Genomic DNA, 23,739 nt, shown 5'->3' with positions numbered 1-23,739 from the left:
CATATTTAAATGGGATGATATATTTAAGTTACAACATGATGCATATTTAAAATAATACTAAATAAAATAACAAGTAGTTGTACCAGTTTTCTAGTTGTACCGACTGTAGATAGTTGTACTAGTTTTTGAGTTGTACCAGTTTGTGCATAGTTGTACTTTGGCAGTGAAATCATAAAATATTAGTTGTACCACATAATAAATACATTTACCTCAGTTGTATCACTTATTTATGTTTACAAGTCTTTGCCCGGTTACAATGAAATCATCAATTTTGTAAAACTACATTTCATGTATGTTTTCCAAAAATTATGTGGACAAATAAGTTAACAAACATTAAAAGTATAAGGTAAATCATGTAAACTTATGGAATTGTGTAATAGTTTTTATATTTTTTTTTAAAACTTCAAATTAAATTAAGAGAAACTTTATGAGTACATACCAACTGGGATATATGATTGTTTTTCTCATATGAAATACCAAATTGGTTTTGTTAATTTCTGAAACGTCGAAGTTGTACTAGTTATACTAGTAATACTCGTCTAATATATAATAAAAGTTATATACATATATATATATATTGTTTATATGTCTAGTTATAAGGGTTGTCCCAATATTTTCACATCATAGCTTTATAAAATATGTTCGATGTTTGATTATCATAAAAATATGGCTAATATAGTTAATAACCTTAAAAGTATACAATACATAATATAAAATTAAATTTGTAATGCAATAATTTAACAAAGAATTGAAAAATCTTAAATGAATTAGATGACATTTTTGTCATCATATACCAATTAGAATTTTTTTTTTTTTCATGTGTAAATTATAACATTTGTATACTAATTATATAATTTTTTAAAATGTTTAGTTTTACGAGTTATACTAGTTTTACCAACTCGAATGAGAGAATGAGATAACGAAGATTGTGTGGATGTGAGTGGCTGAGATTAAAGAAAGAGAAGGAGGGAGAATTAGATATGTATGAAGTTGTATGACCAAGATTAAAACATAGATGTGACGATCCAATGGCTCATATTACTCTTTTATTAATGGCAAAATCGTCATTTCCCTTTAATTGGTCCATGTAGATTATTTTGGATGCTCTAGATTTTTTTTGACCATTTGGTCTATAAGAGATTTTTGTCCAAAGATCTTCTCCTTCAGTCCCCCTTGACTCAATAAAGTGACACACCAAAAGATTCTACAAATCTTCTTTTTCAATTTATAAGATTTCATTCTCCAGCAGCTAACTATCACTGATTCAGTAAACTGAAACTCTCAAGACATTTTGACTTAATCACCTTATTATGTTATTAATCACTTCTCCATCAAAAGATTAGTCAATAATCAAACTTTTTAGCTTAATACTTTACAATTAGTCTTCTAGTTTACTAAATTATTGATTTCACCTTTTTATAGTAGTTAAATTACTTATAAACAATGGAAGTGTTATTCTCCGTCACTTTTTCACAATCAACTTGCTTCCTCATGGGACCTACAGACCGTCCCACGTGAGTGACGTTGTCGAGTCGCTAGAATTATCAATGTTTCAATTATACTATGTTTTTTTTTCTAATCATTCCTTCATAATCAAAAAGTTTAAGGCAATTTTGATTAATTTTTTAGCAGACAAAATCTCATTTTTAAATTCTATTATTATCATCGGCAATAAATAATAATCTTGTTTTAAGATATGGAATCAAGTTGAATTTGTGTTAATTAATCTGTAATATTTCTTAAGTTCATTAACTTTATGTTATAGCCATAAAGACAAAAGAGAAGACGGATCTTTTTTAACTGGCGGACACGTGTCGCGACACTGGCGAACTCAGTTGCTTTAAGACACGTTTCTTGAAGCAGCATTATGGAACGCCGACGTAATCCACCGGCCACGTGTCGTTGAGACAGTTCACTCGGCGGCCACTTGCCTCCTCTCAGTCAAGGGGGTTGTCGTCCGTCTCTCTTTCTCATTTTCTCTAATGTCCGAAAGGGTTTTTTTCTTCTAGTCAATTTCAAAATAAAGCTTTTCATCTTCTTCACCGTCTCTGTTAAGTTCTTCATTCCTTCATCATCTGAGAAATAAAACGAAAAAAAAAACTTTATTATTTATTTGCTTTGTGTTGTGTTGTTTTGTAATCTAATGGGGGAAGAAGCAAGGGAATGGAACAGAGGAACAAATCTTTCTCTTGACATGAACAAGTTCCCGAGAGATCTGTTACGAGGCTTCATGTCTGAAAACGTTGACGGAAGAGATGAAACTTCCGACTGCGAAGATGAGACAGCGGTTGAGCTGAATCTTGGTTTGTCCTTAGGAGGTCGGTTCGGAGTAGACAAGGCTCCGAGGAAGCTTAAACGATCTTCTTCTGTTTTGAGCACTATGCCGTTTGAGAGCTCTATCGTAGCTGACAAGGAGGCGGTCGAGCCGGAGAATTACACGGTGGGTTTAGCGAGAACGACGTCGCTGCCGGCGGAGATGGAGGAGGAATGGAGGAAGAGGAAAGAGATGCAGTCGCTTAGGAGAATGGAAGCCAAGAGGAGGAGATGCGAGAAACAGAGCTCCCAAACGGCGTCGTTTGAGTCTGAGAGATGGGTCAACGCTAGTAAAAGCGGGTTTCTACAGAGACATTTGGTTTCTCCTAGACAAGTGTGTGTTGATTCCCATGGAGGAGGAGGTAGCTCGTCGAGCTTGTCGGAGCTGGACAACAAGAATCGTCAACAAGGTAGGTTTTCAAGATTAGTCGTAACATTGCTTTGGTGTTGAGACTTTATGTTTGATGTCTTGTAGGTTCATCAAACAGTTGTGGTGACCAAATAAGCCCCAAGATCGTGACAAGATGTTCATCTAATAACAGCGAAAGCCACGGGAATGAGAACGAGAATGCTAAAGGCAAAGGGACGGCTTCGTCTACCGGTTTGTTCGACATGCCGTGTGTGTTCACCAAAGGTCACGGTCCAAACGGAAGACGTGTCGATGGGATTCTATACAAGTATGGTAAAGGAGAGGAGGTTAGGATCATGTGCATTTGCCATGGTAGTTTCTTGACGCCTGCTGAGTTTGTTAAACACGGTGGTGGTGGTGATGTTGATCGTCCTCTTCGGCATATCGTCGTCAATACTTCTCCTTCAACGTTTTGACATGAAAGGATCTTGTCTTCTTGTTTCATCTTCTAGTTGTCTTATGTTTTTAATTTTCTTCTGCTTGGTTTGGCTTTAAGAATGAATTGCCAAATCTCAAACCTTGATGAAGATCAAGATTCTCATGTGTAAATACTTGAGAACATCAAGAATCATTAAATGATTAAATGATTCTTATTTTGCCAGTAACTATAATTGATGTGAGTTATCACTACAACAGTTTAACAATGGAAACAAATGTAACCAAAGAGTTACAAGATTCTCTTGTTTATGAGGCAAGTGTAGTTGCAGGGCAACTATCAACAGCACAAGCCAAGACGTCTCTATAATCTCTTGATATCTTGAACGAATCATGGACACTTCCGTCACTGCTCTTCTTGTACTCAAACAGAAGATTAGAGTAATCAACCGCTGTTAGTTTAAGGAATCCATAGTCATAATCTCTGACCAGACTCCAGTTCGGTTGGAGATCAGAGAACTCAGCAAGACCAGCTCCTGCACCTCCAGCAACGATATGGATCGTCCCATTGAATGTACCCTTGTAATTGGTTTTCTCATCACTCGTGCATACACTCTAACACACACAAACAAGCAACATAAAGATTAAAAGGTTCTGTTTTTCTAAAGAATCACCACCGTTCACTATAGGCCTAGACACATTTATCCAAAACCAAAAAACCAAACCATCCAAAACCGAAGAACCAAACCGTACATAACTGTCTGACACCACACATTTATCCAAAACCAAAGAACCAAACCATCCAAAACCGAAGAACCAAACCGTACATAACCGACACCGAACTGAATTTTATAAGTAACTATATGGATTCTATATCTCTGGAAATAAAAAGACCGAACCAAAACCAGTACTAGAACTTTTTAAATAAATATTATATATACTTAAAAAAATTGAGTTATATTTAGTTTCACGTAACGAAATATCCTAAAAATACTATTTATAAACAGAAATATCAGAATTATTCAAATAGTTCAGTATGTTTACCTGGTAAACCGGGCATGTTCTCTCGTAGTTATGTGCATGTCCGTAGATTGCAATGTCTACTTTGTACTTCTGCCATAGCTTCTGTAGACTATCTCTCCCCATTGGTTCTCCAAAAGAGCCTTCTTCCGCGTAGAAAGACGTGGAGGAGTAACCGAGCACGCGATGAGCTAAGAATATCAGCCACGGCTGTGTTTTTCTGTCTACTGATGCTAAGCACTGCTCGATGAACTTGTATTGCTCTGTTCCTTCTCTCCAGTCATGTTCTGTGTCAGCCACACAGAACCTAAACATCCCATAGTCACTTGAGTACCAGAACTTAGCTCTGTTTTGAGCAGGTACATAGAATATTGTCTCAGCTGGTACACCACATTCTCCTCCAGAGTCTAAACCTTGGTAAAACGATCCTGAGTCTGGCCAGTCACGCTCATGGTTTCCACTGTATAGAGTCTATTTTCAGGACTTCATAAACAAGAAAGTAGGCATGCGGATTTTGTCTGAACCAGTCAAACCAAATTTTTTAGCTTTCGGTTCCATAGGGTTTTGAAAAGTGATTCGGTTTTTGGTTCGAATTTCAATTTTTTTAAATAATAACAGAATTTAATCGAAATAACCAAATTTTACAAATAAATATTCGTTTTTAGAAAATTATACCAAATTCTAACTAAAAACCAAAAAAATGGTTTTTCGGAAATAAAATTAAAAACCAATATTAACCAAAAACGAACCGAATTTTTTTTGTTCACTTTGGTGGAATTGTCGCCAAAGAATAAATAGAAACTGAAATACCCGAACCGAAATAACCGAAACCGCATGCCTACAAGAAAGCCAATTAGAAAGTAATGAAAATTGCAAAACCTTGCAATCATGTATGGAACAGTGGAAGCAATAGGCTCAATCTGAGCTGTGAACTGATCCCACTGTGAGAGGTATCCATTAGCATAACAGATATCTCCAATGTGGAACACTGCATCTGTCTTCTTTAGATCTTTAATAAGCTGCTTTGTGGTGTTGAGAGAAGCTCGTTGGAAATCATTATACTCGTTTGTGCCATCAACCTCAGCCTGCAACAAAAGTGGTATTCAGGCTACCATAACAATAAAACAATCTTATATGGTTTTTTAGACCAAAGTACCAAACCTTTCCCATGTCTCCAAAGATTACAACTTGTTGGAGAGAGTTTTGTCCTGGAAATGGAGAGGATTTGAACTGATACACTTTACTCCACACAAATGCATCATTGGACAATCTATGCCCAACTCTATAAGTATACTTGGCATTAGGCCACAGCTCTTTGAGAAAAGCTGTGTGTATGTAACCAGGATCACGCCATCCCACGGTTCTTGCAGGTGCACCGCACATGGTGTTGCGCGCAAAGGTCAATGTTCCAGCGGGTGAGAGTTTACGTTCTCCTTTAACCCCCCACTCGACAACAGGTTCAGCTATCTTGAGTCCATAACCACTAGTCCATGTCACTGTCATCTGTTAAAAGACAAAACTCATTTCAACTTCTTTTAAGTGAACATTGAGCAATCAAAAAGGGTTTTAGAGGATCTTACTTCATCCCATTCTTTGCCTAGCGCTAAGCGAGGGTAAACTGGTGCATTTGGATTCTCAAAGGCTACTTTGTTTGAGACTGCCACAAGCTTGGGCTAACACAATACCAAGTAAAGGGTTAGCTTCAAAAAAACTTTAAAACTAGAGAAAATTGTAAGTGGATGAGTGTTTACATTCAGCAAGCCGCCAGAGAAGAGCGCAAATGAAAAATCTGATCTCTGGTTGATGATTTGAAGCTTTAAGGAACCGGTTCCAGTAGTGTTGTATCTTGGATTACTAAAGTTTGCATATTGAAACTGTAAAGAGATAATGAGATAATGATAAAAAGCAGAAACAATGTTATGAGAGAAGAAGACAAACCTTGATAGGAGCTGAAGAAAGCCTAGGTGGGCTCACCATTTTGTTATCTCCTGGACAAGTGGAAACACTGTAGGAACAACAAAAGTGTTTAAAAACATACAACTCTAGTTCATGAGAAGGAATGTTTTAATATAATAGTATATACTTGAAATCTGCAGGAGAGAACACTCCAATCCAATCTTCATCTGATGGGTGTGGAGAGCTAAACTCCACCAACACCAATTCACTATGTTGACCCTGCCAGATTATTGAAGTTTAGGAATTTTTCATCAAAGAGTATGAAAGGATCTAAATGGTTATTACATTAGATCCAAGAAGTGTTGGAGAGGCTTTGACATGAGCTTTGTCATTGAGATGGAATGTTGTTTCATGGATAGCAATTCCTGATAAAGGTTGGTCTTTATGAGATTCCACTGTTCCTCCACAAAGATATAATACTACTACAAGAGTCACCAGGACTGCAACGGATGGTTGGTGGTTTCTCATGTCTACAAGAGGGAAAGATTCTGAAACTCAAAAAAGAAACACTTAGTGAATTGACAAGAATCGAATTTCAAGTAATTGGATTCGGACAAAGCAGAATGAGGACATTACCAGTGACTTCCGTTTTGTCTTTTAATCAAAAACGAAATCGAAGCAATCGGAGAAAAATGAAAAATGGGAGGAGTTTAAGATTTTGGAGAATATCCAGTATTGAGATTCGCTTATCAAGACTTTACTCGTCAACGGCCAGCTTTCATGACATTAGAGTAGAATTCACACTAGAAATTTAAATTAGATTCGTACTCTTTTGTTTTGACTTTTGGATTTTAACTTGCTTCTATGTCAGGAAACTCTTAGTTTTTTATTGCCGTAAATAGAAGAGTGCGAATCTAATCCCATCTAACAATGTCTTTGCTAAAAACAATGTACTACTGAAAAGATTCTTCTGGTTTAACGTCGGGTCGGATTTTCTTTTTGCCCAAAACCGGGCCCAAACCCAGATAATCTAACCAACGTCACAAACACAACACTATAGGAGACAAGAACTTTAGTGTCAAGTAAAATCGTGTTGACCATTATGTCTAGAGAATGTATTGGTACAACAAGAACTGCAATAAAAACTAAAATTGATTCTAAAGATAACAGTCATGATTAGTCTTTTAATAATATACTAGATTAAGATCCGCGCCTTGCGCGGAATAAACATTATATATATAAATTATTTTATGTATTATATATTCTTACATATTATGAAATAATAAATATATATTAAATAATTAAAAGTCAGTAACTATTACATATATAATTAAATTGGTGCGAACGTATAAATCAATTTTATTAATCCAAACATTTTTTAAAAAATTTGGTAGGATATGTAATTAAATTTAAATGATATTAACATACACAATATATTTTTAATATTAATGTCTATTTTATTTTTTTAAAATGATGCTTTCTACTCATATGTTTTTTTTATCATGTGTATTTTTAATAGCAAAAACTTTAAATTACTGATAACAAAATTTTCATTGTGGGATCAATAATTTTAGTAATTGATAATTTAAAAAAATTTATCAATGTTAGTTCAAAACTTTTATCAAAAAAAATTATTCAAAGTAAATTTTGAAACTAAAATATTTATTTATTCAATATGGTTTATAGTTTAATTTAGAATGATATATATATACATATATATTTTAAATCTTAATGATTAAATAAATTAGACTTTTACTTATATGATTTTGTAATCATTTGTATTTTGTCATAACAAAAATTTTAAACCATGGATCGCAAAATTTGAATGTGAGACTTTTAACAGTTTTAATAATTTATAGTCATTTTTAAAAATTCAAAATATAAAATATACAGAAAAATCTAAATTTTTATAATATGGTTATTGTGTTTTTTTAAAAATTATTTTAATAGTTTTAAATTAAACGAAATTGATAGAAGATACATTTGTTTTTATCAGATCTTTATTATTCAAAATCATTAATTGTCATATATACTTTACCCACATTAGGCAATTCCGTAATCTTTATTTAAGGAAATAATAAATGACATTAATAATGAATTTATGGTTAGTTTAATAAAAAGTTTATTATATAATTAGATGGACCAACCTATTTCTCTAACAATTCTAAGAATCATCCTAGTGATGACATGTGGATACAAAAGAAGTTGTAACGTTTCACAAATAATATATAGGAGATTTATTATCTTCTTGGATACATATATCATACTTGGGCAGTTTGATACAAATTGCTTCAAGTCGGGAACATAATACTCATATATGCTCTACTCATGTTTATTTGTGTCTCTATTTATATTTGTGTCTCTATTTAGGACACTTACACTTTCCGTCTTTCTGATCGCAATAACCATTACCTCTGTTACAACTAGGCATAGTATAGCACTCAAGGTCAGTGTCACATTCCCCTAGATGATTCAGGTCGACTCCATTTGTGCGTTTCTTCGTCTCCACCGCTTGTAATTTAGGACACCTACAAACTCCGTTGTTGCAATATGGTGGAGCTCTGGGAAAACAACGCATGCCAAGGCAGTCAGGGTTTGCGTGACATTGTAATATAGGACACTTACAAACTCCGTTGTTGTCGCAATATCCTTGACCTATTGACAACTAGGTATGTGATAGCACTCAACGTCAATTTTACATTTCCCTAAATGATTCATGTCCGCTCCATTTGCAAGATCTTGTCATGCATATGAATAATGTGTTAGTCCAAACATGGATTGTCAACAAAACAAAATGATTTATAAAGATTAGTTTACACCACTAGTTTTCATGTTTTGGGTCAAATATATCGTTTGAAAAAATTAGTAAAAATAAGTATTAATAATAAAAGTCTCTACTTTTACTACCACTTTTCTTTCATTCGAAAACTATAATTCCCACATGACAAACCTCAAACGCCTCTAGAACAGAGATTTCGATAGCATAAGTTTATGTATATTCATGTATAAACAGATATACGATTGCATATATCATATTGTGTAATGAACAATAAGTAGTATACTTTTTTTTTTGATTTAAAAAAAAAATTAACTTAACATTTACACCAAAAAAAAACAATAAGTGGTATACCTTTTTTTTTGGTGTAATAAGTAGTATAAGTAGTATACTTACGGAAGGCAACACCAAGAAAAAAAAGATAATAAAACAAAGTTAAGGTTCACTTTCTTCATTTCTGGGGTAGAAGTTTTTGTGTTTCTCAATTGTGAAGCTAATTTATTATTCATAGCTAGCTTTTATAATGTATTTTAGATGATGAACATATTCACTAATATATATTGTAATATTAATTTTCTTTTGTAATTCAATGTTATTAGTGTAATTTGATATATTAGAATTCTTTTACTAAATTCATTTTTAAGTAAAGAATATATCATAGTATTAAATTATATTCTAAATGTAACTAATTTATGAGTTAAACATATTTATTTATATAATCAATAAAATAGTAATAAATACAAATGATCAAATTATTAATACTTTTAATAAAATATTAATAATGCAATACATTTTATATAATCAAAAGAAAATAAATACAAAATGTTGGTATTTGATAAATATACATATAAGGAAGAAATCAATAGTCACAGATAATTTTATTAAGATTTCAAAATTTTAAGTTTTTTCTATTACTTGATATTTTCTATTAATTGAAAGTTAATATATTATTTATTGATCTTAAATAGTATCAGATTAAATTGATATTACTATACAATTTTAATGCATACATAATGGATCTTGTTAGATATATAATTTATTTTATAATATCAGAAAAAATCAAAAATAATATTACTAACATATAATTATTTAATGAAAATCTTAAGTTTTAGTTTATTTGATTTAATGAAAATTATTTCTCCATTCAAAATAAAACATTTGTCATCTTGCAAAAGGTTCACAATATCTCCTTTTCTTGCTAACATTTTTTATGTACGGAAACTAATTCCCACATAAACTTTAATACGCTTCTAAAACATAGTATATATTTATTTATATATATATATTAATTGAATATAATAATGGAAAAATTACATGTTTACCACTTTCAAGAAATAAAATAATCATCAACGTAACTGAATAGTCAAACTTGAAATTCCATGAAGAGAGGAAAGCAAGCATTAATATCTGAATAGTATAATGTCAGGAGTAATTATTTCTGTATATTCTAGTTATAAATTCGTGTATTCATATGTACTATTTCATGTATCAAATTAGAAAATGAACGATAAGTTATACTTACCGAAGGCAACACCAAGAAGAAAAGACAATAGGACAAAGTTAAGGAAAACTCTCTTCATTTTTGGGTAGCTTTTTTTTTGTGTTTTTCTATTGTTAAGCTAATCTATTCTTCCTAGCTTTTTATAATGTATTTCAAGTAGTGTTTTTGGTAAGCTTATTAATAATTAGGTTGAAATTTTTGGTCTACCATCGTCAAGGTCAAAATAAAAACGGATGTACAATAACTAAATGCAGTCAATGGACACGAAACTTTCCAACTAAACTGAGTCAATACTTTCATTCACTGACTGCATTTTTATCATTGGGAATGTTCTCAACTTCTCATTAATTAGTTAGTCTAATTGTTGTGAAACTTCTCAATAACCGAGTGCTCCACCAAAAAAAACAGGTTATTGACGGTCGAAAATATGCAAAGTCCATCCAAAATAAAACTTCTGAAAGATTCTTGGAAAACAGTATTAAACTATGGTTGACATATACTTGGTTTACTTACGGAAAATAGTGACAAGAAGAGAAACGAGCAACACATGCTTGAAAGAAACTTGTTTCATTCTCCACGATAACGATTCTTGATCAATTTTACGGTTGTAAGATTTTGAATGTAGTGGAAACTATGAAATGCAAAACCGGGCCTCGTGGTCTGGTGGTAAAGGAACCTCGGCTGAGGTGCCCGCCATCACGAGTTCGAGTCCCGACTACAGCGGATTTAACATGGTTTCCGTTTGGCCTCCAGGACCTTTCTCGCCAGTTTCGGTTGGACGCGGTGGGATAGTCGGATTAAGTGAGAGGTCCGGATACCTGGATTATCAAAAAAAAAAAAGTTAACATGGATGGTGGTAATTGTTTGAAACATCTACTTGTTAGCTACGTTAACGGATTCCTCAACCTGTTCATCACTACTGGCCGAGCTATACGTTTACGTAATAAAACAGTTGGAGGGTAACTTGGGTGATAAATGAATGGATCTGAATCTCTTTTAATTTTTTTATAACCCAAAAATCCAAAATTGTTATTATATTTTCCTTTTTCATTTCCTTTTCTAATTGACAACCAAAACTGAATTTTGGAAAGGTTGTTTAGATATCAAATCTCACAAAATACAAAAAAAAAAAAAAATCACAACATTTATAACGGAGAATATGCAATTTTCCTGAAAATACTCGATTACTACAACCGATTTTCATGAATTTTCCAATGGCAATAATAAAAAGAATATTTTACTAAAAGAAATATTCAATACTCCAATAAAGACAAGCCTTTAGTTTCGAAACGATCTTTTGAAGATGGAACCGTAACCGCTTGTTTTGCCACTTTTCTCTCTCACTTTCGATCACTCCGGCCAATATAATCCTCCGGCGACTCAAATCCAATCCACGGTGAGTTCCTCAGAAACCCTTCGAATCTTTTCGTTTCATTTGTAGTCTCAAGTCTTATGATTGATTAGAGAAACTCTTCAACGCCTAGGGTTCGATCAAAGATCTCTCTTTTTTTTTTTTTGTAATGCTGTTTGTTGTTTGTCGATGCTGTTAGGGTTTCGTTTCGTGATGTCTGGGCGAGATAGGATCAGCGAGTTGCCGGAATCATTGTTAACTCAAATACTCTCATACCTTCCGACAGAACAATCGGTGCAGACAAGTGTTTTGTCTAAAAGATGGGAGAATGTGTATCTAAGCGTTCCCGGTCTTGACTTAAACTGCTCTGTTATTCGCGACGAAGTGATCTTAAGCTTCTTAAGCTTCATTGACAAGCTTCTCGAGTTTAGCCCTGAGTCAAGTCTGTTTAAAGTCAAGGTTCAGTGCAGGGGCATGTTGATAGACGGGTTCAGCGACCGGATCGGTACAGTGATTGACCGCGGGACACAGCATCTTGATGTTGTGAGCAGTACAGATTATTACGAGGACTCTTTTGGTCATGCCTTACCTGGTGTAGACTTCATGCCTATGAATCTCTACACGAGCAAGGCATTGGTTTACTTGAAGCTCTCCTCTTCTGGTCTTGGTGATCCTGGTTTTGTTTTCATGCCTTGTCTTAGGTTCTTGCATCTTGAAGAAATTAAATGGCGTGTGCATCTGGAGAAAGTCCTCTCAGGGTGTCCTGTTCTTGAGAAGCTGACTTTGGTGAGGGATTTGGATGATGATGACTATGCACGTACCGATGAAGAATTTATGGTTATGCGTGTGAGGTCTCAGAGCTTGAAGAGGTTTAGTGTGCTGCCGCTTAGGCAGGTAAGGGATTACCATTCCAGAGTGGAATGCACACTTGAGATTGATGCTCCGGGGCTAGAGCATATGAGTCTCGGAGATGATCAGTTTGATAGCATTGTGGTAAAGAACCTGTCTTCTTTGTTGGTGGTTGAGCTTGATATCAAGTTCTTTGTCAAGGTTGGCGTGCTTTTTAATACTTTGGACGTATCAAAGAGCAATGAGATCCGCGAGTTTCTCGATGGGATATCGAGTGTTGGACATATGATCATCTCTGGGATGACAGTGCATGCCTTTGAACATTACTCAAAAGCAGGAATTATCCCCAAGTTCAACAACTTGTCCCGTTTAGAAGCAGTGTTCCATGGCAAGTTATTGCAGTTTCTGCCAGCCTTTCTTGAGTGTTGCCCCAATCTGAAACACCTAATCTTGGTAAAACCATTACTCTTGTCCTTATGTTTTTTTTTTATGGATGTGTGTTTTTTGAAAACCCAGCTCTTTTTTTTTTGTTTTGTGTTGGTTGCAGAAGGTTGTTCATTCAGAGGAGATGGATGAGGGATTGGAACTCGCAGATGTGCCACAGTGTGTCTCATCGAGTCTTGAGTGTGTTGAGATACAAGAGAAACTTGAATTGGAAGAAGGGAAGATGAAAGCAACCAGTTACTTTCTTGGAAACTCGGCAGTGCTGAAGAAACTCATCCTGAGCCCAACAGCTTATGATCCTCGAAATGTTGCGGAATCAGAAATATGGGAGAAGGTTAATAAACTGACAATACGTTCCACAAGATGTGAAATTGTCATTCGAGCCATGGAGGAGGTCGTTGTCATTTGATGAGTCTTCGTAGTTCTGGTTGGATTCCATTGACCATTGTCAGTATGACTGCGAATCTTTTTTCTTTTCTTCCAACAGTCCCAATCTCAGTTTCTTGGATGTTTTGATAATGATGATCTTGCATTCTCTTAAGTTTGGTTTTATATGTTTTATACTTTTAAATATCAATTTTTTTTTGAGTTTATTCAGCTCGATTTTAATCCTTTTCATCTGAATCATTTATCGATAAAAAAATACTTTATATGAACTATAAAATATAAATTCTTGAAAATGGTATAAATAGTTAAATACTACAAGTTCAACATGCTATTGTAGAGAAAAAACAGAAGTACATTAATGTGTTTTTATTAAAAATAACGAAACTAATAATTAGGCCGGATTATTATTTAGTCTAGTAGATATTTATAAATATACAATAAATACACTTTACTTTTGAAACGCTCTTTTGAAGATGGAACCGTAACTGCTTCAAACGTACAAGTACTAAACGATATCGGTACCGTTTCAGACAAAAAGGTTACCACTTTTCTCTCTCACTTTAGATCACTCCCGCCGGTGACGCAAATCCAATCCACGGTGAGTTCTTCAGAAACTTTAGATCACTTTCGTTTCATTTGTAGTCTTTAAGTTTTGTGATTGATTAGAAAAACTCAACGCCTAGGATTCGATCAAGATCTCTTTTTTTTTTAATTATTATACTGTTAGGGTCTTCTTTCGTGATGTCTGGGCGAGATAGGATCAGCGAGTTGCCGGAGTCACTGTTAACTCAAATACTCTCATACCTTCCGACAAATCAATCGGTCCAGACAAGTGTTTTGTCGACAAGATGGAAGAATCTGTATCTAAGTGTTCCTGGTCTTGACTTAAACTGCTCTTTTATTCGTTATGATGCTGACGAAGTGTTCTTAACCTTCATTGACAAGCTTCTCGAGTTTAGCCCTGAGTCAAGTCTGTTTACAGTCAAGGTTAAGTGCAGAGACACAATGATAGATGGGTTCAAGGACCGGATCGGTACAATGATTAACCGGGGGACACAACATCTCGATGTTGAGAGCAGTATCTATTATTTCGAGGACGACAATTCTCTCTATCCTATTGTTGACATGATGCCTATGAATCTCCTCACGAGCAGGACATTGGTTTACTTAAAGCTCTCCTCTTCTGGTCTTATGGATCCTGGTTTTGTTTACATGCCTTGTCTTAAATTCATGCATCTTGAAGAAGTCAAATGGCGTGTGCATCTGGAGAAGCTTCTCTCAGGGTGTCCTGTTCTTGAGGAGCTGACCTTGTTGAGGGATATGGATGATGATTATGCAATTGGGAATGATGAATTTGGGGTTATGCTTGTGAGGTCTCAGAGCTTGAAGAGGTTTAGTGTGCTGCCGCTTAGGCAGGTTGGGGATTACCATTCCAGAGTGGAATGCACGCTTGAGATTGATGCTCCGGGGCTTGAGCATATGAGTCTCGGAGATGATCAGTTTGATAGCATTGTGGTAAAGAACCTGAGTTCTCTGTTGGTGGTTGAGCTCGATATCAAGTTTTTTTGTCAAGGTTGGCGTGCTTTTTAATACATGGAACGTATCAAAGAGCAACGAGATCCGCGAGTTTCTCAATGGGATATTGAGTGTAAGAGATATGATCATCTTTGGGATGACAGTGCATGCCTTTGAACATTACTCAAAAGCAGGAATCATCCCCAAGTTCAACAACTTATCCCGTTTACAAGTAGTGTTCCATGGCAAGTTATTGCAGTTTCTTCCAGCCTTTCTTGAGTGTTGCCCCAATCTCAAACACCTAGTCTTGGTAAAACACTTTTTCTTTATGTTTTATGGATATGTGTATTATTGAAAACTTAGCCTTTTTGTGTTTGAAGAAGATTGTTCATTCAGAGGAGATGGAGGAGGGATTGGAACTCACAGATGTGCCACGGTGTGTCTCATCGACTCTAGAGTGTGTTGAGATACAAGAGAAACTTGAATTGGGGGAAGGGAAGATGAAAGCAACCAGTTACTTTCTTGCAAACTCGGCAGTGCTGAAGAAACTCATCCTGAGTCCCACAGCTTATGATCCTCGAAATGTTGTGGAATCAGAGATATGGGAGAAGGTTAATAAACTCACAAAACGTTCCACAGGATGTGAAATTATCATTCGAGCCATGAAGGAGGAGGTTGTTATCACTTGATGAGTCTTCTTCTTAGTTCTGGTTGGATTCCATTGACCATCGTCAGTATGACTGCGAATCTTCTTCTTTTTTTCTTCCAAAAGTCCCAATCTCAGTTTCTTGGATGTTTTGATAATGATGATATTGCACTCTCTTAAATTTGGTTTTACATGTTTTATACTTTTAAATATCAAATTTTCTCGATTTTAATTCTTTTCATCTGAATCATTTATCGATAAGAAAATACTTTATATGAACTATAAAATATAAATTCCTGAAAATGGTATAAAATAAACATGCTATTGTAGAGAAAAAACAGAGTGAAAGAAAGAAGAAGTCGAGAGAAAATGTGTTTTCTACATTGAGAAGTCTTTTACTCTTTATATTGAGATGGCAATTTTTTTTTTTTTGAGTTTGGTTCTGTCATTCCTGAACGTGGTTAGGTTAATTCACGATTCAGGTATGGCTGCTGCTGCAGCCGGAACATGTCAGCTGAAAAGAATGCTTCATCATAGGAGTCGTCTAGCTACCAGGTAGGAGTGGACATGAATCGAATATTAAGAGTTTTAAAGGATTTTGTGATCTGATCTGTCCGAATAAATTAATTATACAATTCGATTTGATTCACATTTATCCCGAATTTTCTGTGCTCGAATGTCCATAAAAAATATATTTTAATTAGATATATGATTCGATTCGTGTATAAGAAATAAAAATTTAAAAACAACAGAAACAAATAAAATTTTAAAATAATAAAACCTTATTACAATGTTTAAATCACTATTAAAAATAAACATTTATATATTTTTAACACTCTAATAGCTAAAATAATCAATTTAATAAATAAAAATTGTAAAATTACATAAAATATAATAATTATATTATATAAATATATAATTCTTTGAATATATGTATATATACATATACCGGATCAGATCGAATATTCATTCTTAAAAATATTAGTATTTATGATTTATTAAATGCAATTTGTAAACAGATCCCTTGTTATTATATTCCTTTTTCATTTGCTTTTCTAATTAGCCACAAAAATTGATTTTTGGGAAGATTGGTTAGATATAAAATCTCCTAAATATAAAAATTAATGCTGATAATGGAAAATATGCAATTTTCCTGAAAATACTCTACTATTACAATCGATTTCCATGAATTTTACAATGACATTCAACATGAAAATATAACGAATAAAATAAATATTGTTTTTTTTTTGTCAAAAAATTAAAAGAAATATATATAATATATAGACAATAAAGACAGCCTTCATTTTTTAAAACGCTCTCATGGAACCGGAACAATCAGTTCCGTATAAATTCTGAACAATCAGTTCGACAGTTCCGTCTTCAGACAAAGAAAAGTTATCACTTTTCTCTCTCGCTTTCGATCACTCCCGCCGATAGAATCCGCCGGCGACTCAAACCCAATCCACGGTGAGTTCCTCAGAAACCCCCATCGAGTCTTTCTTTTCATTTGTATTGTGATTGATTAGAGAAACTCTTCAACGCCTAGGATTCGATCAAGATCTCTTTTTTATATGTTGTTTTTTGATGCTCTTAAGGTGATGTCTGGGATCGATAGGATTAGCGAATTGCCGGAATCATTGCTTACTCAAATACTCTCTTTCCTTCCGTCAAAACAATCGGTGCAGACAAGTGTTTTGTCAACAAGATGGAAGAATCTGTATCTAAACGTTCCCGGTCTTGACTTAAACTTATCTGCCATTCCTTATGATGCTGATGAAATGCTCTTAAGCTTCTTAAGCTTCATTGACAAGCTTCTCGAGTCTAGCCCTGAGTCAAAGCTGTTTAAAGTCAAGGTTAAGTGCAGAGACACGATGATAGACGGGTTCAGGGATCGGATCGGTATAATGATTGACCGGGGGACGCAGCATCTCGATGTTGAGAGTAGTACCTATGATATAGAGGACGACTCTTTTCACCATCCTTGTGTCGACTTCATGCCTATGAATCTCTACACGAGCAAGACATTGGTTTACTTGAAGCTCACGTCTTCTGGTCTTGATGATCCTGGTTTTGTTTTCATGCCTTGTCTTAAATTCATGCATCTTGAAGAGGTTAAATGGCGTGTGCATCTGGAGAAGCTTCTCTCAGGGTGTCCTGTTCTCGAGGAGCTGGCCTTGTTGAGAGATCTGGATGATGATTATGCAGTTGCCTATGATGAATTTACGGTTATGCGTGTGAGGGCTCAGAGTTTGAAGAGGTTCCGTGTGCTGCCGCTTAGGCAGGTTAGGGATTGCAGGTCGAGAGTGAATTGCACGCTTGAGATTGATGCTCCGGGGCTAAAGCATATGAGTCTCGGAGAGGATCAATTTGATAGCATTGTGGTAAAGAACCTGACTTCTTTGTTGGTGGTTGAGCTTGATATCAAGTTTTTTGTCAAGTTTGGCGTGATCTTTAATCCCTGGAACTTAGCAAAGAGCAATGAGATCCGTGATTTTCTCAATGGGATATCGAGTGTTAGGCATATGATCATCTCTGCCAAAACAGTTAAGGTGCATATTTATATATTCATGGACTTATTTAATACCTTTCACTTCTATATTAAATATATTCGTGTTGCAGGCCCTTGAGTATTACTCACAAGCAGAAATGATTCCCAAGTTCAACAACTTGTCCCGTTTACAAGCAATGTTCCATAGCAATTTATTGCAGTTTTTGCCAGCCTTTCTTGAGTGTTTCCCCAATCTGAAACACCTAGTCTTGGTAAAGCCATTTTTTCTTTATGTTTTATGGATGTGTATTATTGAAAACTTAGCCTTTTTTGTGTTTGAAGAAGGTTGTTCACTCAGAGGAGATGGGGGAGGGATTGGAACTCACAGATGTGCCACGGTGTGTGTCATCGACTCTTGAGTGTGTTGAGATACAAGAAAAACTTGAATTGGAGGAAGGGAAGATGAAAGCAACAAGTTACTTTCTTGGAAATTCAGCAGTGCTAAAGAAACTCATTCTGAGCCCCACAACTTATGATCCTCGAGATGTTCTGGAATCAGAAACATGGGAGAAGGTTAATAAACTCACAAAACGTTCTACAGGATGTGAAATTATCATTCGAGCCATGAAGGAGGTCGTTATCATTTGATGAGTCTTCTTCTTAGTTCTGGTTGGATTCCTTTTGACCATTGGTGCTGATACAAGTTCTTCATGACTTGCGAATCTTGTTTTCCTTTTTTTCTCTTTTGAGAGTCCCATCCCAATCCCAGTTTCTTGGATATCTCTTATATAAATGATGATCTTACATTCTCTTGCGTTTGAATTGGGTTTAATGATTTAGAATTTAGAATTTAGAATTTTTGATAGTTTAAATGGAAAATTGGTTACGGTATTGAATGTCTTTAGATTGTTTACATTTAATTAGTACTAGATTTTGATCCGCGCTTCAAAAGCGCGGGTTTTTTTTCCGATTAAGAATATTGTTTGATATGAATTATTATTTTGGTTTTGATGTTTTGAAGTATATTATTAAGTTATAAAGTGTTATTATATAGAAAAAGTAAAAGAATTTTAGTTTAAAATTATATAATTTATCAAATAGTTTATTTTAGATTTTATATGTGTATTCTTATGTTACAACGTCATCGTTGCATTTTGTGTGTATTTTGTAAGAGTTATATTTGTTGAGTTGATGAGACAAAAAATTTATTTGGTAGATTTTGGGCTAATCTAATAGTATATATATTGTAGAACTTTTAATAGTTTTAGCAGTGTTTTCATACCCGAATCAAACCTACAGTCTCAGAAGTAAATCAGGTGATTCATATAAATCTGGTCTGAATTTTATTAAAATCTTATATATAAAAATCTGATAAAAATCGGTAAAATCATAAAAACTATCATTAACCCGCTATCCAATATTAGTTGAACCGATAAAATCTCATATAAATTGGATGATGTTTTTTCTAAACTCAATTCAAACTTTTGAATCAAGCTTTGAAACACAGGGTTAATACCTTTTCAAAAGAGAAAAATCTTGTTTAACTTAGGTATTCCAAATTTAGTGAAGAGTTTATACCAATCTCAATGTGTTTAGTATATAATATATGATTGAATAACCCGCGGAAACCTGCAAGCTTGAAACTTAAATAATATAAATATTAATTCTGGACCTAATTATATTTGTAAATTTATTTTGTTATTTAAACTGAATTACAGAAGTGGACTTGTATTTAAGCATCTTTTATACTAAACATTATTTGTTGCCCAAAAAAAAATACTAATCATTATTTTGGATTTTAGTAATTGTGCTTCATAAGTAAAAATCAAGTCAACTTATTTTTTTATAAAAAAAAGAGAGAATATGGAGCAATATTTTCTAAATTATTTGTATTTTTTAATTTTCCATAATATAGTTTAAGTGGTTGTATCTGAATTATAGTAAAAACTCAATTAAATAAGTTGGCCCGAGGATAATTTTTAACTAACTTCATATGCATTTTTTCAAATTTGTTCAGTACTTATATGTTAATATCGTTTTTTATGAACTGAAAATAATATAATATACTACTAAGTTTGATCGGTTCTATAGTAAAACATGATTTTGTGATAATTATTTATCATAATTCATTAACTCATTTTAAAAAAAATACATGTATTACTTACCAGACTATTTTAATTCAAATGGCATGTACTATTTAATGGTGATATGCACCATACCATTCGTTTTATAGAGATATGAATTTAAGAATTAAAATAAACATTATATAATATATATATGGTCACATACATAATAGATTAGTCTATGGACCCACGAGTTTATATATTATTGCATCAAAAAAAATGTTGGTTAGTAAATCGTATATGGGATATCAATAACTAAATGGAGAAATTTATAATCAAGGGGTGAGATTTATAGAAGGTAATATAGTAGTTACCATAAATATAGGAGTGACACACTTATAATATCTAAAGAAAATCAGAGAAATTTATGAAAATATATTGTTAGGAGAAATTTAATTAGGACCATGAAATTATTAACTCTTAGGAAATAGTCCAAACAACCTTGTATAAGTAGATTTTTTCAGAGTGATTCTTTTTTAATAGAATAGATACCCAAGTCACAAAACACAATACTTTAGTGTTAAAGTAAAATCGTGTGTGACCATTATGTCCAGGGAATGTATTGGTATAACAAGAATTGCAATAAAAGTAAATACTATAAAAATGATTCGAAAGATAACAGTCATGAATAGTCTTTTAATAATATATTTATTTATTTTTGGGATACATATTTTATACTTGGGCAGTTTGATACAAATTGCCCATGTTTAAGTCGGGTACATAAGACTCATATGTGTTCTTGTCATGTTTATTTGTTTCTCTATTTAGGACACTTACACTTTCCGTCTTTCTGATCGCAATATCCTGGACCTCTCTGACAACTACGCATGGTATAACATTCAAGGTCTGAGTCACATTGCCCTTGATGATTCACGCCCGCTCCATTTGTATCCACAACTTGTAATTTAGGACACTTACACTTTCCGTCTTTCTGATCGCAATATCCTGGACCTCTCTGACAACTACGCATGGTGTAACACTTAAGATCTGAGTCACATTGCCCTTGATGATTCACGTCCGCCCCATTTGTATCCACGGATTGTAATTTTGGACACTTGCACTTTCCGTCTTTCTGATCGCAATATCCTGGACCTCTCTGACAACTACGCATGGTATAACACTCAAGGTCTGAATCACATTGCCCTTGATGATTCACGTCGGCTCCATTTGCAAGATCTTGTCATGCATACGAATAATGTGTTAGTCCAAACATGGTTGGTTGTTTTGTCAACAAAACGAAATGATTTATAAAGTTTAGTTTATACCACTAGTTTGCACGTTTTGGGTCAAATCTAGTTTGAGAAGGAAAATGGAACTTAAAAAAATTAGTAAAAATAAGTATTAATAATAAAAGTCTCTCTACTTTCACTACCAACTTTTCTTTCATACGAAAACTATAATTTCCACATGACATAAACCTTACACGCCTCTAGAACATAGATTAGCATAAATTAATAATTATTTATGAAAATTCTAATTATATATTCGTGTATAAACATACATACGATTGCATGTATCATATTGTGAAATGAACGATAAGGAGTATACTTGAACGATAAGGAGTATACTTACGGAAGGTAACACCAATAAGAAAAGACAATAGAACAAAGCTAAGGAACATTTTCTTCATTTTTGGGGTAGACGTTTTTGTGTTCTCAATTGTGAAGCTAATGTTTTCTTCATAGCTAGCTTTTATAATGGAGTTTAGATGATGAAAATACTCACTAAATATCTTACCAATATTATAATAGTATTATATATTGTAATATTAATTTTCTTTTAGTAATTCAATGTTATTAGTGTAATTTGATATATTAGAATATCTCAATGGTATTAAATTATATTCTAAATGTCATTAATTTACGGGTTGAACATATTTATTCATAAATGATCAAACTATTAATTATTATAATAAAATATTAATAATGCAATAACTTTTATACAATCAAAAGAAAATAAATATAATATGTTATGGTATTTGATAAGTATACATATATGGGAGAAATCAATAGTTACAAATATTTTTTTAAAAAAAATCAAAATCTTTAAGATTTTTTCTATTACTTGATACTTTCTATTAATTGAAAGTTAATATACTATTATTTATTAATCTTAAATAGCATCAATTTAAATTGATATTACTATACAATTTTAATTCATCCATAATGGATCTTGTTAGATATATCATTTATTTTATGATTTTTAAAGAATCAAAAATTATATTAATGACATATTATTATTTAATGAAATCTTAAGTTTTAGTTTATTTTATTTAATGAAAATTATTTATCCATTCAAAATAAAACCTTTTTCATCTTGCAAAAGGTTCACGTCAATAATATATACTTTTACTTCTAACATTTTTTTGTACGGAAACTATAATTCTCACATAAACCTTAATACGCCTCTAAAACTTCTTTTTTTCAAAACTGAATGAAATAATTGGAAATAAAAAATCATCAATGTACGTAACAGAATAGCCAAACTTGAAATTCCATGAAGAGAGGAAAATCAAGCATTAATATCTGAATAGTATAATGACAGGAGTAATCATTTATGTATATTCTAATTATATATTCATGTATAAACATATATACGATTGCGTGTATCATATTATGAAATGAATGATAAGTAGTATACTTACGGAAGGCAACACCGAGAAGAAAAGACAATAGAACAATGTTAGGGAACACTTTCTTCATTTTTGGGTAGAAGTTTTTGTGTTTATCAGTTGTGAAGCTAATCAATTCTTCCTAGCTTTTTATAATGTATTTGAAGCAGTGATTTTTGGTAAGGTTATTAATATATAGGTTGAACGTTTTGGTCTACAATCGTTAAGGTCAAAAAAACGGATGTACAATAACTAAATGCGGTCAATGGACACAAAACTTTCCAACTAAACTGAGTCACTACTTTCATTCACTGACTGCATTTAATCATTAATTAGTTAGTCTAATTATTGTCAAACTTCTTAACAACTGAGTGCTCCACTAATAAAAACAGGTTATTGGCGGTTGAGACCATGGAAAGTCCATCGAAATAAAAACTTTAGAAATATTCTTGGAAGACAGTATTAAACTATAGTTGACATATGCTTTTGCTCAAAAGGATGAAACTATAGTTGACATATACTTAGTTTACTTACGGAAGACACTGACAATAAGAGAAATCATCAATACAAGCTTGGAAGAGACTTGCTTCATCTCCAAATTAACGCTTCTTAATTTCTTTGATAAATTTTATAGATATAATATTTTGAATGTAGTGGAAACTACGCTATGCCTCATTGGAATTTATAATGCCTTTTAGATTAACATGGATGGGTGGTAATTGTTGTAACGTCTAGTTTTTAGCTAAGTTGACGGAATCGTCACATTTTTCACCATTATACGTTTACATACTAAAAGCTGCAGGACTCGTGTCATCCGTGAGTCCATGTTGTGTAAAAGTTTCTAAAGGAATCCAAAAAATTCGATTAAAAATGATATATGTAATAAATACTAATGGATTTGGGTAATAGATGAATGGATCTAAATTTCTTTTACTTTTTTTTTATAACCAAAAAGTCCAAAATTGTAGTGCAAACTGTAGTATAAAATATAAAATACATTTTTTTTTGAAATGCATCATGAACATAGAATCTCTG

At 33.2% G+C, this 23,739-nt stretch overlaps 5 protein-coding genes, 2 non-coding genes and 1 pseudogene across 11 annotated transcripts; 4 read left to right on the top strand and 4 right to left on the bottom strand.

The window, feature by feature from the left end:
* Nucleotides 1-1,826: 1,826 nt before the first annotated feature.
* Nucleotides 1,827-3,323, top strand: LOC106416010 (ninja-family protein AFP2-like). Its single transcript, XM_013856832.3, has 2 exons — nucleotides 1,827-2,723; nucleotides 2,789-3,323. The coding sequence occupies exons 1-2, from the start codon at nucleotides 2,144-2,146 to the stop codon at nucleotides 3,136-3,138; spliced, it is 930 nt and encodes a 309-aa protein (XP_013712286.2). The 5' UTR covers nucleotides 1,827-2,143; the 3' UTR covers nucleotides 3,139-3,323.
* Nucleotides 3,299-6,891, bottom strand: LOC125595910 (probable inactive purple acid phosphatase 1). Its single transcript, XM_048771297.1, has 10 exons — nucleotides 6,650-6,891; nucleotides 6,359-6,561; nucleotides 6,201-6,292; nucleotides 6,056-6,122; nucleotides 5,869-5,991; nucleotides 5,698-5,790; nucleotides 5,279-5,620; nucleotides 4,997-5,202; nucleotides 4,142-4,577; nucleotides 3,299-3,712 (listed from the first exon to the last, which is right to left on the bottom strand). Exons 2-10 carry the CDS (start codon nucleotides 6,539-6,541, stop codon nucleotides 3,407-3,409), a joined length of 1,848 nt encoding a protein of 615 aa, XP_048627254.1. The 5' UTR covers nucleotides 6,542-6,561; nucleotides 6,650-6,891; the 3' UTR covers nucleotides 3,299-3,406.
* Nucleotides 6,892-10,136: 3,245 nt separating this feature from the next.
* LOC125595917 lies at nucleotides 10,137-10,250 on the bottom strand. Its single transcript, XR_007330719.1, has one exon. It is a non-coding gene; the product is annotated as a small nucleolar RNA snoR98 (small nucleolar RNA).
* Nucleotides 10,251-11,501: 1,251 nt separating this feature from the next.
* Nucleotides 11,502-13,527, top strand: LOC125595911 (F-box/FBD/LRR-repeat protein At1g13780-like). 2 transcript variants are annotated; one of them, XM_048771299.1, is made up of 3 exons: nucleotides 11,502-11,686; nucleotides 11,841-12,943; nucleotides 13,041-13,527. In XM_048771299.1, the coding sequence occupies exons 2-3, from the start codon at nucleotides 11,855-11,857 to the stop codon at nucleotides 13,341-13,343; spliced, it is 1,392 nt and encodes a 463-aa protein (XP_048627256.1). In that variant the 5' UTR covers nucleotides 11,502-11,686; nucleotides 11,841-11,854; the 3' UTR covers nucleotides 13,344-13,527. The 2 variants fall into 2 exon arrangements, with proteins under 2 accessions (XP_048627256.1, XP_048627255.1); XM_048771298.1 differs by having other exon boundaries at nucleotides 13,038-13,527.
* Nucleotides 13,528-13,746: 219 nt separating this feature from the next.
* On the top strand, nucleotides 13,747-15,718 carry LOC125595912 (annotated as a pseudogene).
* A 1,038-nt stretch (nucleotides 15,719-16,756) lies between these two features.
* LOC125595914 (F-box/FBD/LRR-repeat protein At1g13780-like) lies at nucleotides 16,757-18,786 on the top strand. 2 transcript variants are annotated; one of them, XM_048771300.1, is made up of 4 exons: nucleotides 16,757-16,949; nucleotides 17,078-18,031; nucleotides 18,102-18,242; nucleotides 18,313-18,786. In XM_048771300.1, the coding sequence occupies exons 2-4, from the start codon at nucleotides 17,081-17,083 to the stop codon at nucleotides 18,616-18,618; spliced, it is 1,398 nt and encodes a 465-aa protein (XP_048627257.1). In that variant the 5' UTR covers nucleotides 16,757-16,949; nucleotides 17,078-17,080; the 3' UTR covers nucleotides 18,619-18,786. The 2 variants fall into 2 exon arrangements, with proteins under 2 accessions (XP_048627257.1, XP_048627258.1); XM_048771301.1 differs by having other exon boundaries at nucleotides 16,759-16,949; nucleotides 18,316-18,786.
* A 1,936-nt stretch (nucleotides 18,787-20,722) lies between these two features.
* On the bottom strand, nucleotides 20,723-23,388 carry LOC106415851 (helofensin-3-like). 3 transcript variants are annotated; one of them, XM_013856656.2, is made up of 2 exons: nucleotides 23,239-23,388; nucleotides 20,723-21,269 (listed from the first exon to the last, which is right to left on the bottom strand). In XM_013856656.2, exons 1-2 carry the CDS (start codon nucleotides 23,294-23,296, stop codon nucleotides 20,854-20,856), a joined length of 474 nt encoding a protein of 157 aa, XP_013712110.1. In that variant the 5' UTR covers nucleotides 23,297-23,388; the 3' UTR covers nucleotides 20,723-20,853. The 3 variants fall into 3 exon arrangements, with proteins under 3 accessions (XP_013712110.1, XP_013712111.1, XP_022563692.1); XM_013856657.3 differs by lacking the exon at nucleotides 23,239-23,388 and adding an exon at nucleotides 22,738-22,864; XM_022707971.2 differs by lacking the exon at nucleotides 23,239-23,388 and adding an exon at nucleotides 21,666-21,795.
* On the bottom strand, nucleotides 22,558-22,672 carry LOC125595916. Its single transcript, XR_007330718.1, has one exon. It is a non-coding gene; the product is annotated as a small nucleolar RNA snoR98 (small nucleolar RNA).
* Nucleotides 23,389-23,739: the final 351 nt, after the last annotated feature.

The sequence above is a fragment of the Brassica napus genome, unplaced genomic scaffold (assembly GCF_020379485.1).
Source record: "Brassica napus cultivar Da-Ae unplaced genomic scaffold, Da-Ae ScsIHWf_1095;HRSCAF=1559, whole genome shotgun sequence".
NCBI lineage: Eukaryota > Viridiplantae > Streptophyta > Magnoliopsida > Brassicales > Brassicaceae > Brassica > Brassica napus.
Note: the sequence above shows the minus strand (reverse complement) of the source record. Positions and strands in the feature narration are given on the sequence as shown.